Source organism: Exophiala bonariae, assembly GCF_035927105.1.
Source record: "Exophiala bonariae strain CCFEE 5792 chromosome Unknown scaffold_18, whole genome shotgun sequence".
Lineage (NCBI taxonomy): Eukaryota > Fungi > Ascomycota > Eurotiomycetes > Chaetothyriales > Herpotrichiellaceae > Exophiala > Exophiala bonariae.
This window is the reverse complement of record NW_027042493.1, coordinates 655,596-668,831: the sequence shown is the minus strand read 5'-3', so window position 1 is coordinate 668,831 and position 13,236 is coordinate 655,596. Positions and strand designations below refer to the sequence as shown.

The 13,236-nt window shown below is 49.0% G+C and overlaps 5 protein-coding genes across 5 annotated transcripts; all 5 read right to left on the bottom strand.

Moving 5' to 3' along the window:
- Nucleotides 1-175: 175 nt before the first annotated feature.
- Nucleotides 176-1,539, bottom strand: LTR84_004175 (uncharacterized protein; the record flags this gene model as incomplete). Its single annotated transcript, XM_064847753.1, has 2 exons — nt 176-1,300; nt 1,375-1,539. 2 exons carry the CDS (start codon nt 1,537-1,539, stop codon nt 176-178), a joined length of 1,290 nt encoding a protein of 429 aa, XP_064704865.1.
- A 620-nt stretch (nt 1,540-2,159) lies between these two features.
- On the bottom strand, nt 2,160-4,733 carry LTR84_004174 (uncharacterized protein; the record flags this gene model as incomplete). The annotated part of the gene is made up of 2 exons (XM_064847752.1): nt 2,160-4,588; nt 4,646-4,733. The coding sequence occupies 2 exons, from the start codon at nt 4,731-4,733 to the stop codon at nt 2,160-2,162; spliced, it is 2,517 nt and encodes an 838-aa protein (XP_064704864.1).
- Nucleotides 4,734-5,134: 401 nt separating this feature from the next.
- On the bottom strand, nt 5,135-6,229 carry LTR84_004173 (uncharacterized protein; the record flags this gene model as incomplete). Its single annotated transcript, XM_064847751.1, has 1 exon — nt 5,135-6,229. The coding sequence occupies one exon, from the start codon at nt 6,227-6,229 to the stop codon at nt 5,135-5,137; it is 1,095 nt and encodes a 364-aa protein (XP_064704863.1).
- Nucleotides 6,230-6,658: 429 nt separating this feature from the next.
- LTR84_004172 (uncharacterized protein) lies at nt 6,659-9,301 on the bottom strand (the record flags this gene model as incomplete). Its single annotated transcript, XM_064847750.1, has 1 exon — nt 6,659-9,301. The coding sequence occupies one exon, from the start codon at nt 9,299-9,301 to the stop codon at nt 6,659-6,661; it is 2,643 nt and encodes an 880-aa protein (XP_064704862.1).
- A 1,288-nt stretch (nt 9,302-10,589) lies between these two features.
- Nucleotides 10,590-12,542, bottom strand: LTR84_004171 (uncharacterized protein; the record flags this gene model as incomplete). The annotated part of the gene is made up of 4 exons (XM_064847749.1): nt 10,590-11,113; nt 11,162-11,567; nt 11,630-12,225; nt 12,275-12,542. The coding sequence occupies 4 exons, from the start codon at nt 12,540-12,542 to the stop codon at nt 10,590-10,592; spliced, it is 1,794 nt and encodes a 597-aa protein (XP_064704861.1).
- Between the last annotated feature and the right edge of the window lie 694 nt (nt 12,543-13,236).

Below are 13,236 nucleotides of genomic sequence, written 5' to 3'. Positions count from 1 at the left end.
ATCAGGCTCACACCTGAGACGTACACCTTTAGTGCAAGGTCCTGTCAATTACGACGTAGAAGGAAGGGTCAAACACATCATCGAGTATGCATAGGCCGTCAGCGTGCCAGGCAGAACCCGAAACGAATCCTCTTGGCCATCTATCTACCTGTAAGTCATGAATCGTGAATCGTCCCTAACGATGCCGCTCCCTCCGCCAAGCCCATTTCCTTTTCCTCAACACCAACAGCAGCAAGCTAGCTGCCAAGTAACTCAAGCCCGTATATATCTGCGGCCAAAGGTATGGTCTGCTGGTGCCCGGCTGTCTGATCTCCAACGCGATAGCCTCCGAAAACAAACTGGGCATTGACACTGCCAGCCACATAATGCCCAATCCCGAGGGCAGCTCGGTGAGATCCACCACCTCCGCAGTCAGTGGTGCTATGGTGCCCCAGTAGATCCCGCTGGTTGCACCACTGACGAGGCCGAGGAAGATGAGTACGCCATACGAGTCCGTGGGAATCCAGATCGCGAATGCCATGACGCAGTTCGACGCCGTTAGGATCCCGGCGGTTGTGATGCGTCCATAGTGGTCACTGATGACACCAACGAAAGGTCTCCCAATCGCAGTCCCAACGTTCAACATCCCCGTGATGATTCCCGCCTGACTCTGCGTAAGGCCCAAGGATAACCCAAATGCAGAGAGCGTGTAGATAAACACAATATACCCCAGTATCGAGAAGAAAGTATACCCGATCAACAACCAAACATTCACCCTCTCCAACAACCCAAAGTCCACAGCCTTGATCTTGGGCCTAATCTTCTCATTCCGATCCCTAATCAAAAAGGTCGCGACCAGCAAAACCACAAACGACACCAGTCCAATAATCCTCAACGACCACGCTAGCGACATATTCTCAATCATCGGCACGATCGTAAAACTCCAAGTAATGCCACCAATCCCGGACCCAGCAGCCGCAAGGCCCTGCGCCAGGCTCCGGTTGCGATTGAACCACTGCGGCAGCAGCGGCGTGGCAGGCAGCCAGACGAACCCAGTCCCCAAGCCCACAAGCACGCCCTGACTCAGCACGAGCTGCCAAAACTCCACCGCGAATGACGCCGCCACGAACCCGCCCGCGAACAGCACGCACCCGATGTACATGGGCACATGCGTACCGAAATAGCGAATGCAGAGATTCACACCCGGCGTGCAGAGCATTGCGCCCACGAAATTCGCGCCGCCCACGAACGTAAACTCCAGTGCTGTCGTGCCGCTGAACGTCTCGTGGCTGATGTAGTATGACAAGTACACGCCGAAGCTCTAGATCCACGCCGTGGGTTAATCAGCATATTCGATCGTGTACCCATGTAGATTTCAGGAAAGGATGGCCGTACCGCAATAACACCCCATGTGAATGCGTTGATGAAGTGTAGACTCATGCACACGACCCAGCCGTAGGGAGGTTCATCGTCGAGCATGGTTGTGCTGGCAGTGCCTTGCACGTTGGGCGCCAGGGCGATGACGACGTCGCCGCCGTCCTCCTCGCTCTCATTTCCCATTGCGGAGAACCCGGTAGAGGGGTTTCAGTCTTTGAGGTCGAGTGCATGAGAAGCGTGCGCAAGATATTTGTACACACAAGAATCCTGTATTCAACTCACAAAGGTCTCGAGACTAGATAGCGAGGTTGATAGAAACAAGTGAAGAGAGTCACCGCAGCATAAATTGAAACAAAACAAAAGACGTTAAAACAAGTGCGGAGAACCTTTTGAAGAGGAGGATAGATGTACGAACAGTTTATCCCCGGAGGACAATCCGGTGCGAATATCCTACCACCGCAGTGGTAGCTACCTAGTTTACTACCTATGTACATAAGTCCGCATCATCATCGCATCAAGCCCGGTACCTGACCACGCAAAAAGTTCCACCAAACCCTTCCTACGCCCTTTGTGGTACAGTGGTGGCTTGCTTGCCCAAGCGTTCTTCTCCGCAATCCACGGTCAAAAATGTGTCATTTGTGGATCTTCCCAATATAAGTTGGAGAAACGTGGGCCGGTTTACCGAACATGTTACTGTTGATTTCATAGGTGCTGAATTCACCATGCTGACAGAACGGGCGTCGAGCAGATCCACAACCCATCTTGACACGTCTGATATTGAGCCATTTCCTCCGAGACTTGTTTTAATCGAGGTAGAGCCAACAAAGGTTCAGGACCCAAAGGAGCAGTGCAAAAATGACAACCTTGGCCCGGACTCCGATCATCGACTTCTTTGATGCAGATAAAAAGCGCCCTGATGTCGTCAGATCAATCGGATACCTGGATTCAGAAGTCTGAACTACTGGCTTGTTCAAGACCAGTGCTGTGAGCACGGGCAAGGCAGATGACACCACAGCGCTGGCCCAGAGGAACAGTGCAGACAGGAACACGAATTGAAAGATTTCGATCCACAACCTAGTTTTGGGACCGACTACGCCGAGTAGCATGTCCAATCCACTCAGTCGAAGCAATCCATGAGAATCGGCGGCGAGCCAGATGTGATATTGCAAGACAAATGTCTCCAAGGAGCAGCGGCCAAACCATGCAAACCACTGGCAGTAGACACCAGAGATCGTCGCGGTGGAATTCCGTAAGACGACAAATGCCATCACGACAAATGGAGAGATGATGGGATGCCACTGGTTGTAATCATACTTGTCTTTGCAAATCGCGCAGAAGAACAAGTATGCAAGTATCAAGCAGCATGATACAGAAATACTTAGGCGTCGTGCGTGATAAAACAACTTGATGGTGACTTTGGAAGGTGCTGCAGTTGTTGAATCGTCAACTAGCGACATGCGTGAACAATAAATCGCAGCAAGCATACCAATGTACACGACATAGGCATCAAGGCGAAATCTGAACATGAATTCCTCTCCATTTATCTTGAAGAGCCCAATCCCGAGACTGCTTGGAATCTGGAATAGAAAGTCCATTATGCTGATCGTTGGAGCCAGGGGCCAAGACATGAGTTTCACTGTCAGCATAGACAACATGACGCGCAAGATCAGCTTACGCACGGTAGGTGCAGATTTTGAGACTGGGATGATCGTGATGTAGATGATGAGGAACCACAGACTGGAGAGCATCGGGAAGTAGTAAAGGTCGAATTGAGTGCCCATCACAAATGCCAACATGACGCTGAGGATGTTGGTTCTGAAAAGTACAATAGCGACTCTTCGGCAGGAAAAGTCACCTGTTTGGAGAAAGTACATTGTATGACCATAACCTGTCATGAAGAGGTAGGAGGCAACCAAGACACGCGCCAGTTGATACGCCCAGAGAACTTTGGACATTCCAAAATAATGGTATAAAAGGACGATAATTTGCATCCAGCCTTTCCATTCTTCCGTTTGAGATCTTGATAATAGTTGTGAGGGCGAGCAGTGTGAGCCTGGTATGCCTTTGACAGAGCTGGAGAGAGATGTTACATTGCTTATCGAAGCCAGCCCGGTTAGTAGCAAAAGACCTGAGAGGACGATAAATGATGTTGGATCCACGAGCTTGTTCACCTTTTCGAACATGAAGGTTCGATCTGCTATAAAACAGTATAGCAGAATAACGAGGATGCTTGCCACAGCCTGTGAAACACAAGGACGCTTGCCATTGCCATAGGTGATCCGGCAAGGCGAGAAAAGGGTCCAACGATATTTTGTGAGATGTTTCAAAGTATTGTAGAGGACAAATACCAAGGTCGCCAAGAAGAAAAGTTTTTGAACTGCGTTAAGACTACTGTTCGGGACACAACAGTATGCAGTCTGCTGATTTCCTCCGAGATGCCCTAGGTCGTTGCACATTGAATTCAAGAGGACGTCGACGATGACTGGAGTAATGGACTCGCTTATATGAATACCATCTGGCTTGAACGCGATGTCGGTCCCCTCAACAATACCTAGGTAGCTGGAAAAAATTGTTGATTGCAAGGTAGTATTTTCGTTCTCGGAGCTTGAAATTTCATCACTGAATTTGTTTGACCGATTTATCCCTTTCTGCTCAACTAGTTGTGCTTTATTGGTTGTCACTCGGGAGCTCTGTGACGTCGATATTGGCAGCATGATAGCACTCAGATGTGCAGATCGCGGCTCGAGGTAATCTTGCAGGAGATCTGAGATCTCGTCTTCACGGCTCAGGCTGGTTCCTAGGTGTTTGATATGCCACAAACCAGCACCAACCACCAGCACGTCTGAGTCATGTCTAGAATGCAGATTCGAAACTGAGAATAGTTGATGTCGAGGCAATGCTGAGGCATTGAGAAAAGGGTCCCATACAAAATCGACGTCGACTTGCCCAACGCGGAAAATGTGATTCTGGTGCTTTCTGGAGGACCGGTAGAGGTCGAAAGATCTTTCCTCGTCCAGCTTGTTTGAGACTGCCCAGAACAACTCCCTCGCAGTCGAATCGCCCAAGAAGGTGAGAGATCGTTGGGAAAGGCACTCGTAGACATCTTTGGACTTGTAGGGATACAGCATGCATCCATGTGGAGCCCAGACTCTTGTTTGATTGTTCCAGCTAAGGGTCTGGGGCCACTTTCCACTAGTGAGCAAATTGCCACATCGTTCATTGATGGTATGTTCTACGGAAAAGGTCAGTCTTGTCTATTCGTAGCTGCGCCTTCACGTCAGGTACACACCTTGTGAGCTCCAGGTTGAGAGAATTGTCAGGACAAGGAAGATGGCAAGACAAAGCAGGCTTGGGAGGGAGATACGGCTTGGTGCCATGGTGGAGCGGTCTCGATTGTGTCTTCTTGTCGTCGGTGTTTCTTGTGTTGTAGATAGAGGACAGATGTCGAATTGAAAGGGACATTGTTGTCAGTAAACCGCTCTTTCCACATTCTCTCTGAGATAGACAGTCCAGATTAGTCGTCGCCGAGAACACAAAAAGGCGTTAACAGCACTAAGCAGGGAACGCATCCCCTAGGAACGAATTCCTGCTCCATGGACGAGCTTGCAAGTGCAATACATGTCATTTACTGACTCGTGCCTGGTTGTAGCTGCATGTGAAGACAACTCTGCTTATGTTCTTCAACCTTTGGCCAGAGCACTTACTGTGTGGGATGGAAGAGAAACAAAGTGGAATTGTAAGGATAAGATGTCTTGCCACAGACCCAGCATGCCTTTGTCTACCGAATTTCTGGATCACCCATCCAATCCGGAGGCTGCAACTTGACCATCTTCCCACCATCATCATCTTCTTGACTCGAGTCTTTGACCTGCTTCTTCTTCTTGCGAAGAGTGCTTAATTCTCCAGCAATCGTCGTATCACGTGAAAATACCTGGAACCCACGCACGTGAGTATCCTTGCCGTTCTGATGATTCTCGCATATTCGAATCTGTACCACCATTGCTTTGAGAACATCTCCTCCACTTTCAGCTCCTTCACTCGTCTGTCTTGAACCCAACGCATTTTCGATCCCATTTTCGCTGTAATCGCCAATCTCATGATAACGAGTCTCTCTCCCGCCAACACCCTTCAAGGGAACATCGATCCATCCTCGAATGCCCTCGATGCTGCTGTGAGTCTCTCCCGTTTCCGGGTCAACCGTCTCTGTGACCTCCCAAGATCCGAATTCCACCAAACCGCCCTCAGACATCCCCGCAAAGAACTTCATCTTCGTAGGCGTATATGACTCGTCCAACTCAAAGTCAAGGTAGATCCTGAGCTTCACGATAGCCACCAACTTGAAAAAATGGAGGGTCAGAGTATGAGGTTGTGGTCCGTCACTTTGCCAGAACAGCGCCGGATTGGGATTTCGCAACTGCGCCAGAGCGCAACCAGGCTTTGCCGAAGACAGTGTCCACGTAGCCAAGGAAGAGATATCTCGCAATCCCCTTAGTTGTTTTGTATCCTCGGCATCATGATGTGCCGACTCTAAGTATGACTGCTCCTCTGCGTGACCCGTCTCTGAAGTCGCTGGTGCTAATGCGTGTTGTGAGGCCTGTGAACCACCCGGTCCGTCATCTTCCGCATTTCCATTCACAAGGGGCGTCTGCTGGACTGGCACTTGACGACGACCAGTGTTGGTGTCGGGCAGAATCGCCTGGCCGGGATTATGGGTTGGTTGTCCCGGTGTCGTCAAGAAGGCCGCATGGGGAGGAGTCTCTAGCATGAAGGGTGGGATTGCAGCTGTGATTGCATTTGTAGCCATGGGTCTGGTGGGTGTGGTGGTTGCGCCCTCACGGTCGTGGTGTGCGGTTCTGCGTGGTGCGCGAGGCATCGTGAGATTTGGAGTTTGGTGAGCTTAGGAAAAATTTCAGCCAGCGTCGAGATGCAGTGATCCTCCGGCCATGCTTCACAGGGAAGCGTTCCCATTCAATGTGTTTACAGTCGCCAAAAGCGGAGTTCAGAAATTGATAGAAAATGCCATTAGATTCGGACCAGCTTGCGCGCAGCAGCGCGTTTGGCTTGGCGCTGAGGAACCCACCGGTAGCTCTCGCTGCTTTAACAAAGCACTCCTATCAATTTCAGCCTTGCCATCATTCCCTAGTTCCCAAGCTGATCGTGGAGGAGCAGCCAGTCCTAATGATTGCACACCTCGTCACGGAACACAACGTCCGACTCTCTTATCATCCTTGCTGTTACGTAATCCCAATGTCTTTTTTTACACAGAGCCTTGTGCTCCGAATCATTATTGATCATAGACTAACTAGTTGCCCATCTTGATTCGCTTTCGACCCTGTTGCCCACCAATGTCCACATAACTTTTACCTTTACCGGCGGTTTCCCGTCTCTTTCTGCCCTTGGCTGCTGATTCTGACTTCTTAGAAGATAAGGCTTCGCGTCTCTCCACAAAAAGTGCTGCTAGCTCATCGAGCTCACGATCCTCATACCGCTTGCACACCCGCAGAAATTCCACACAACTGTAAGCTGAACCGTCAGCTTCAGTCACACGTGATTGAATTTGATCCTTGCCCTTCATGAACTCGCCAATTGACATGGTCTTCGTGTAGTTTGCTTGAAAGCCAACAGGCATATTTCGCTCTTCGGTGTGAATCATGCATTCTTCTGGGATACTTTCAGATGCGCCATGTGAGGTGAGAAGCCGCATAAGTTCTAATTGATACCAGAATACTGGATTACTCGCTGATAGAATTATCATAATCTCACAGAATACCGATGTGCCCTTGTACACTTCGTTTGGGTTGGCACCTAGTCGAAGGAGAAATCTCATTGTCCACAACCTTTTGTCCCAAATTGTTTGGTTGAAACCTGTGAGTTCTGGGTCTCCGAGAGCAAAAAGAAGAAGAGGTCGCCCCACTCCATTTCTGACAATATCTGAGGTCAGTCGAGCTAACAGAACATTCTTCCAGTGATATTGTGTACCCAACACCACAATCGGGGGGGGTACCCTCATATCCCATTGTAAAATGTTGTCAACCAAGGGATGACGCCGGCGAGAGAACATGTCCAGTCGATGGCGAAGTGCCTCGTTCTTCTCAATCAAAGGCACTATGGATCCGATAAGTTTGACAAATCGATAAGTCACTGAATCATGAGGCTGTAACTCTTCACTGATCATTTCGCACAGGGTGTGCAGTGGCTCTAATTCAATCGGAACCAGGCCACTTTTAACCGCTGGGAAGAAGGTCAGGTGATCAGTATCGAGTCGTCCAAACACAAAAGCTAGCGTGCCCCAGACGCATGCTTCATACGATGTAACATCATATTCCCCGCCCGTGTACTGATGTAGCAGAGCTGTCGAGGTTGAGGTCCGAAGAAAGTCAGCCAAGGATCGGTGAAGGAACTTAACTTCTGGCCCATAAATGCGATTGAAGCGTTCGTCCAGCTGATCATGGCATTCAAGAAGACCAAGACATCGGCTGTTTATTCGTCTTTTCATTTGATCGAGATTGAAGGCCCAACCCTCCATGTCCATCATGTTCAGAGCAGAGAATTCATACCCGGGTTTCAACGCAAACCTGGAGTCTCCCTCTTCGGCGAATGACAGTGACAGAGCGGTCCAACCGGAACGGTGAGCGATATAGCGCTCTACAGCACTTTTTTGAAGGATTAACTGGAGAAAGGTCGATGCCTCTTCACGATATTCTGGATCTATCGACTCCAGCATTCGACGGAAGTACAAATCCAGATCAGCTGGTATTCCATCCAGTTTTTTCTGTAGGGTACAAATGCTTTCACCGTCTCTAGTTCTCCGTAACATTTCCATGACCACGAGCTTGATCCACAGAAATACACCCTCAGCCCTGCCCGCAATGTCTTGCATAAGTTGATCAGCATTGGTCGTTGAGTATGAGCAGAGTTGTAAAAACCGGGCGTCCGACTTCAGCTTACCGAAGACATATTTTTCAATGTCTCCCTGAGTGAGTTTCTCAAGCCTCAGTCTTGCACAAGTTTCAAATGCATCTTCGAACATGGTCCAAGGGCGACTTGATAGACAGATCTTGATATTGTCATGCTGTGTAGCGGCAAAGACGAAGTCGAGCACTTCCTGTCTCCTTTCGTCATCTCCATATACTTCATCAAGTCCGTCAATGAACAGAAGGATTTTGGCATCAGAGAGTTGAATTGATAGAAAGTCATCGAATGCCTTCCTAAGCGATCTAGCTCCCCAATCATCTGCTCTTGAATGCGAGGCAAGTGCGGCTCTCCATCTCTCTGGAGTGACCACCCATTGGATGAGATGTCGTTTTATTTCAAGTAATTGATAGAGCAGCGAGCGTAGTATTCCGTGGAAAGATTTCTCCTCACCATGACCCGGGTTCCATGAAAAGAACTTTGCTTGAAGTACTTCTTGTCCTTGGGACCATTCATGTAAGTGCTCTGCGCCAATCGTCTCGCTGATATAGCGCATTAAGGTGCTCTTCCCAGATCCAGGCTTGCCAGAAATCCAATAAATGGGATTTTCTCCTGCCCTGGAATTTATCCACTGAATAAAGCTGTCACAAGGAAGTTCTTGGTCCGAAGGGGGGTTGAGGATCCAGGTGAATGTTTTGTATTCAGCGTCGTTGACTTGATCGTATCTAGATCGCATTCCAGGAAAGTTCAAGCTGTCTAGGATCACTTGTTGAGCCCTTTCAAGCTTTTCGTCGTATTGCTGTTGAGATCTAGAGGCGATCTGACCTAATTCTGTGGAGACTTTCAACAAAACCTGTGTATGAGAAGCTTGGAATGTAGTGAGGAGCTCTGTCTCCCGCTCATTACTGAATTTCAGGTTTTCCACGCGCTTAAAGAGATCTTCAATGTCTGCTTTGATGGTCCCGGACGCTGCCGACACGGCTTCCAGACACGAATTTTCAGATATGGTGCACCTTTCACGCAGATCATCCATGCCACATAGTCGGCTTTGCTGGGATCTATTTAACAACTATTAATTTAATAATACGTGTCTGAATCTTAATGTCCACTTACTGTATATAGATCAACAAAGCGATTGTTAGGTTGCTTTTCGCCGTGGCTAGTGATCTTTCTGCAGTCTCGATTTGGCCTTTTCGCAGACTGATTCTGAACGCCTGCCGCGCACTCTGCAGTAGACTCCTTGAATCTTTGACTTTGAAGCTGTTGAAAAGGCTCATGAAGTTGGTGGACATTTGGAGGCAATCTTTATTTGCTTGCTGTAATAGTCTGCTCGTTGATGAGTCAAGCCCCTGGGGTGGTCGAAAATTCGAGGATTGAAGGTCCTGATTGAGTGCGTGCAGCCTTTCTGCGAGGGAGTGTAACTTCACATGGTCGGCTGGGGCTCCATCTGAGGACTTGTAGATATCGGCAGTGGTGCCTATAACTTTGTAGCCCTGCTCTACTAATTGCAGAACATTGCAGGCGACAGCGAGGCAGCTCAAAGGATCCATGACAACAGTCCGTTAATTCGACTGCGCTCGGAAGGCGATAAGATCTCACTCGGAAGAAGATGCACCATGGAGTATGGATGAAGGGTGGTGATCGAAAATGAAAGCTCAAGTGCTTCATCCATGCGGTGGTACGGCGAGGCTGAGCAAATAACTCAGCGTAGCTTTTGTGCCGGAGTCTGCCCTACGAAAGCCTCTCAACAGCGTGGCTCCACCGAATTGCTCCGCTAAGCATGCAACAATAGCACGCTAGTACAGACTGAGAGAGCCTCACTGGAAGTCTGCATGGCACTCGTGGAACTCAACGAGGCTGCAAGAGAAGTGGTGCTAAGCCTAAAAGCCAAGGCAAATATCCCTGAAGAGTGTGACCATCCCCGCATATACGAACGCGGGTCAGCCAACTTCCTGTAGTGGTTGGCGGTTGATTCTACACTTTATGGACAAATCATAATCATTCCACTATTCAAAGGATACTCGGTACTTAGATAGTAGTAGGGTTTGATCTTTATCAGACGAAGAGCCGAAAGAGCCTACGTCCCTCCTAAGTGCTGGACTGTCAGTAGATATCCAAGAGGAGAACTGTATCGTGATTATGAGTATTGAAAATGTCTTGACACATCACTGTTGACTTTCAATCATCTTCCACAAGGCTAAACGGCGCCTTTGTTGATATTCACAATCTTATCATGCAGATTTGTTTGATCCATGCCAACAGGGATGCAATCTAGCCTTCAGACTTTCCTCCTGCTTTCTCAGTGTGATTCCAAAAAGCGCTCAGACCTTGAGTTCGTTGTCCACAGTTGTGGCACCCTTCCTTTGCCCATCGCCGGTCACATCCCCTTCCAGACCACTATCGTCATCAATCAATTTACCTGATGGATCATGAGTTCTATCCCACTCCGCAAGTTGATCCAGTGGCACTTTGACCAGCGTGTGAGTGTTGGCGCCGTCTTGTAGTACGATCGTGGTTTGACGAATGCGATATCCGCGCCAATATGGAATACCATAGATCCAGATGAAGTAGTAGGCGACGCAGAGAATGATGACGGCGATGCCAGTGACTGTAGAAGTGCCATACCAGAAGCTCACATTGCCACCGTTGCGTCCGCTGGCCGGAGGGTACCATGGCATAATAACGAGGTAGAGATTCACGAGAATGTTGAATACTACAACAACATCCCAAGCTCTGAACTCTCCGCGTGGCAGGCCGAGTTTTGCACGGCGGCTTCGGACGAAGTAGACACCTACAGCCACGAAGACGTTGAAAACCGAATATGGATACTGCTGGAGACTGACAACTAATGAGGATTAGCATAGTTCTCGAGATTTTAGAACGTTCATCTTACTGAAGTTGAAGGCGTCCCCCGCAGGAGGAGCGAGGATCATCAGCACCGTCAAGACATACTTGATCAAGTATGGCCCGAACGGGGTACCAAAAGGTCGTGTCGATGCCCAGAACCGCGGGTAAGGGAGTACGCCTTGTCGACCACATTCGCGCGTGATTCTAGATATTCCGATGTTCCCAGCTAGTAGATTACCGAATGCACTGAGGGCAATGAGAAAGTTCAGGCCCTTGACTGCGCCACTGGAGCCGAAAACCTTGATGAAGAACAGTGACGCCGCGGTTTGCCTAGAGCTTTTGAGCTCAGCGAGAGGGACGGCGGCAATGTAAGCCACATTGGCGAAAAGATAGAGTACATAGACGATAGATAGGGAAATCGCAGAGTAAATCTTGATCGCTTTGAGTGGATTCTAAGCCGATACATTAGCAATGGAGCCTAACAAATCATTCTGTGATTTTTGTATCGACTGACCTTGACTTCGTTCACCACATTGAAGGCATTATTATATCCGCCATATGAGAAGTAAATATAGACTAGGGATGTGGTCAATCCATATGGCTGACTTGACGTCCCAGAAAATGGTTTCCTGAAATTTGCTTTTGGATCTTCGACTCTTGTGTGGCCACCCAGTACCACGAGGCCTGTGATGGCGACAAAGATTAGGGTGAGAAGTTTCACAACTCCAATAGCGTTTGAGACGCGATATGCGAAGCGTGTATTGATGCCCAGTACGATTATCACGACGGTGAACGCCGCGATCGCAACACCCTTCAACTCCCATGGAGATGGTGAGTGGCCATTGATTTGGAAGAGGTACGCAGCAAGCACGATACAGTTGCTTGAGCTGAAGGAGAGAATAAGCATCCACAGAGCAAATACTGTTGGAAACAAGTATCTCGGCTTTGGGTAAGCCTGTTCAAGATATACCACCTCGGAGCCAGATCTGTTTGGGAAATAGGCCATATACTCGAGATATACAGCCAGTGAACTAGCGGAAAGGAGGAAGCCGATGGTCCAGTAGATGAATGCAAGTCCGGGCGAACCAACGCCGCTCAAGATACCAGCAGCTAAACCGGGGTCAGAAAGATAGCACAACTTCAAGCTCGTGGAACGTACGAGTAGAATAGACACCTGTGCCAATCATCATGCTGATGTTCAGAAACAGAATTGTAACCCCTCCAACCGAATATCCGAGTGGTGATTTGACCTCCACTGGCGCTCCAGATGCATCTTGGTAACTAGGGCCGGAGTCGTTGCCACTCTGCTCGACGGCATATTTGACATCGCCATCGCCGATGAACTCGGGTTGGCCATGGCTAATGCCGGTGCTTGTCGCCTGAGCCTCATTGCTTCCTGAGCGACGGAGTCTGTTGAGGAAAGTCATGATGAATCGGCTGCTTCAGTCAATATCGACCAAAGGCTCTTGGGAAAAGGGGCTGCTTGAACGTTGAGGAGGGCAATCCCTGTAGGACCGCAGCCAACAGACTCCTTATACTAGTCCTACCTTATGTCTCCCACGTGGCTGCAGGATGCAGGTCGCTTGGTGAAACATTTCGACCTCTTGCTCATTATAGATCGATATTGCAACATAGACGACAGAAGAGGATCACCGGGTGGAGTATTGCTACTCCTGTCGCCACAGAAGCAAACACATTTCTTGATACGTAACACATTGAGCCCTGGTGTCTTGATACAAACTAAATCCGATCCTTTGATCCTCAGACGTGCTGGGAGCGCTCGATTGCACCATCTCGACAGATTTGATAGCTTGGAAGGGAGACGAGAATAGGCCCGTATCCATGTCTCCAATGGTCGATCACTTGATACAGTCTGCCGAAAACCTCAGCTTTCGGGATTTTCAGAGCAGTGGGAAGTTAGTGCCATACCGGGTAGAACTTAGGTTTGCATGTCGTATCTCCGAGCCGCAAGTCTATCAAGGACGAGAGGGTTAAATGAGTGGCCTTACCCGTATGCACGTTAACCATAAGCTGGTATGTCAGAAAACAGTCTGAACTTTCTTTTTTCGCTCTGATACCTCGGAAGCGAATCTAGTAGGGTATCGATACTGTCCACGAGCA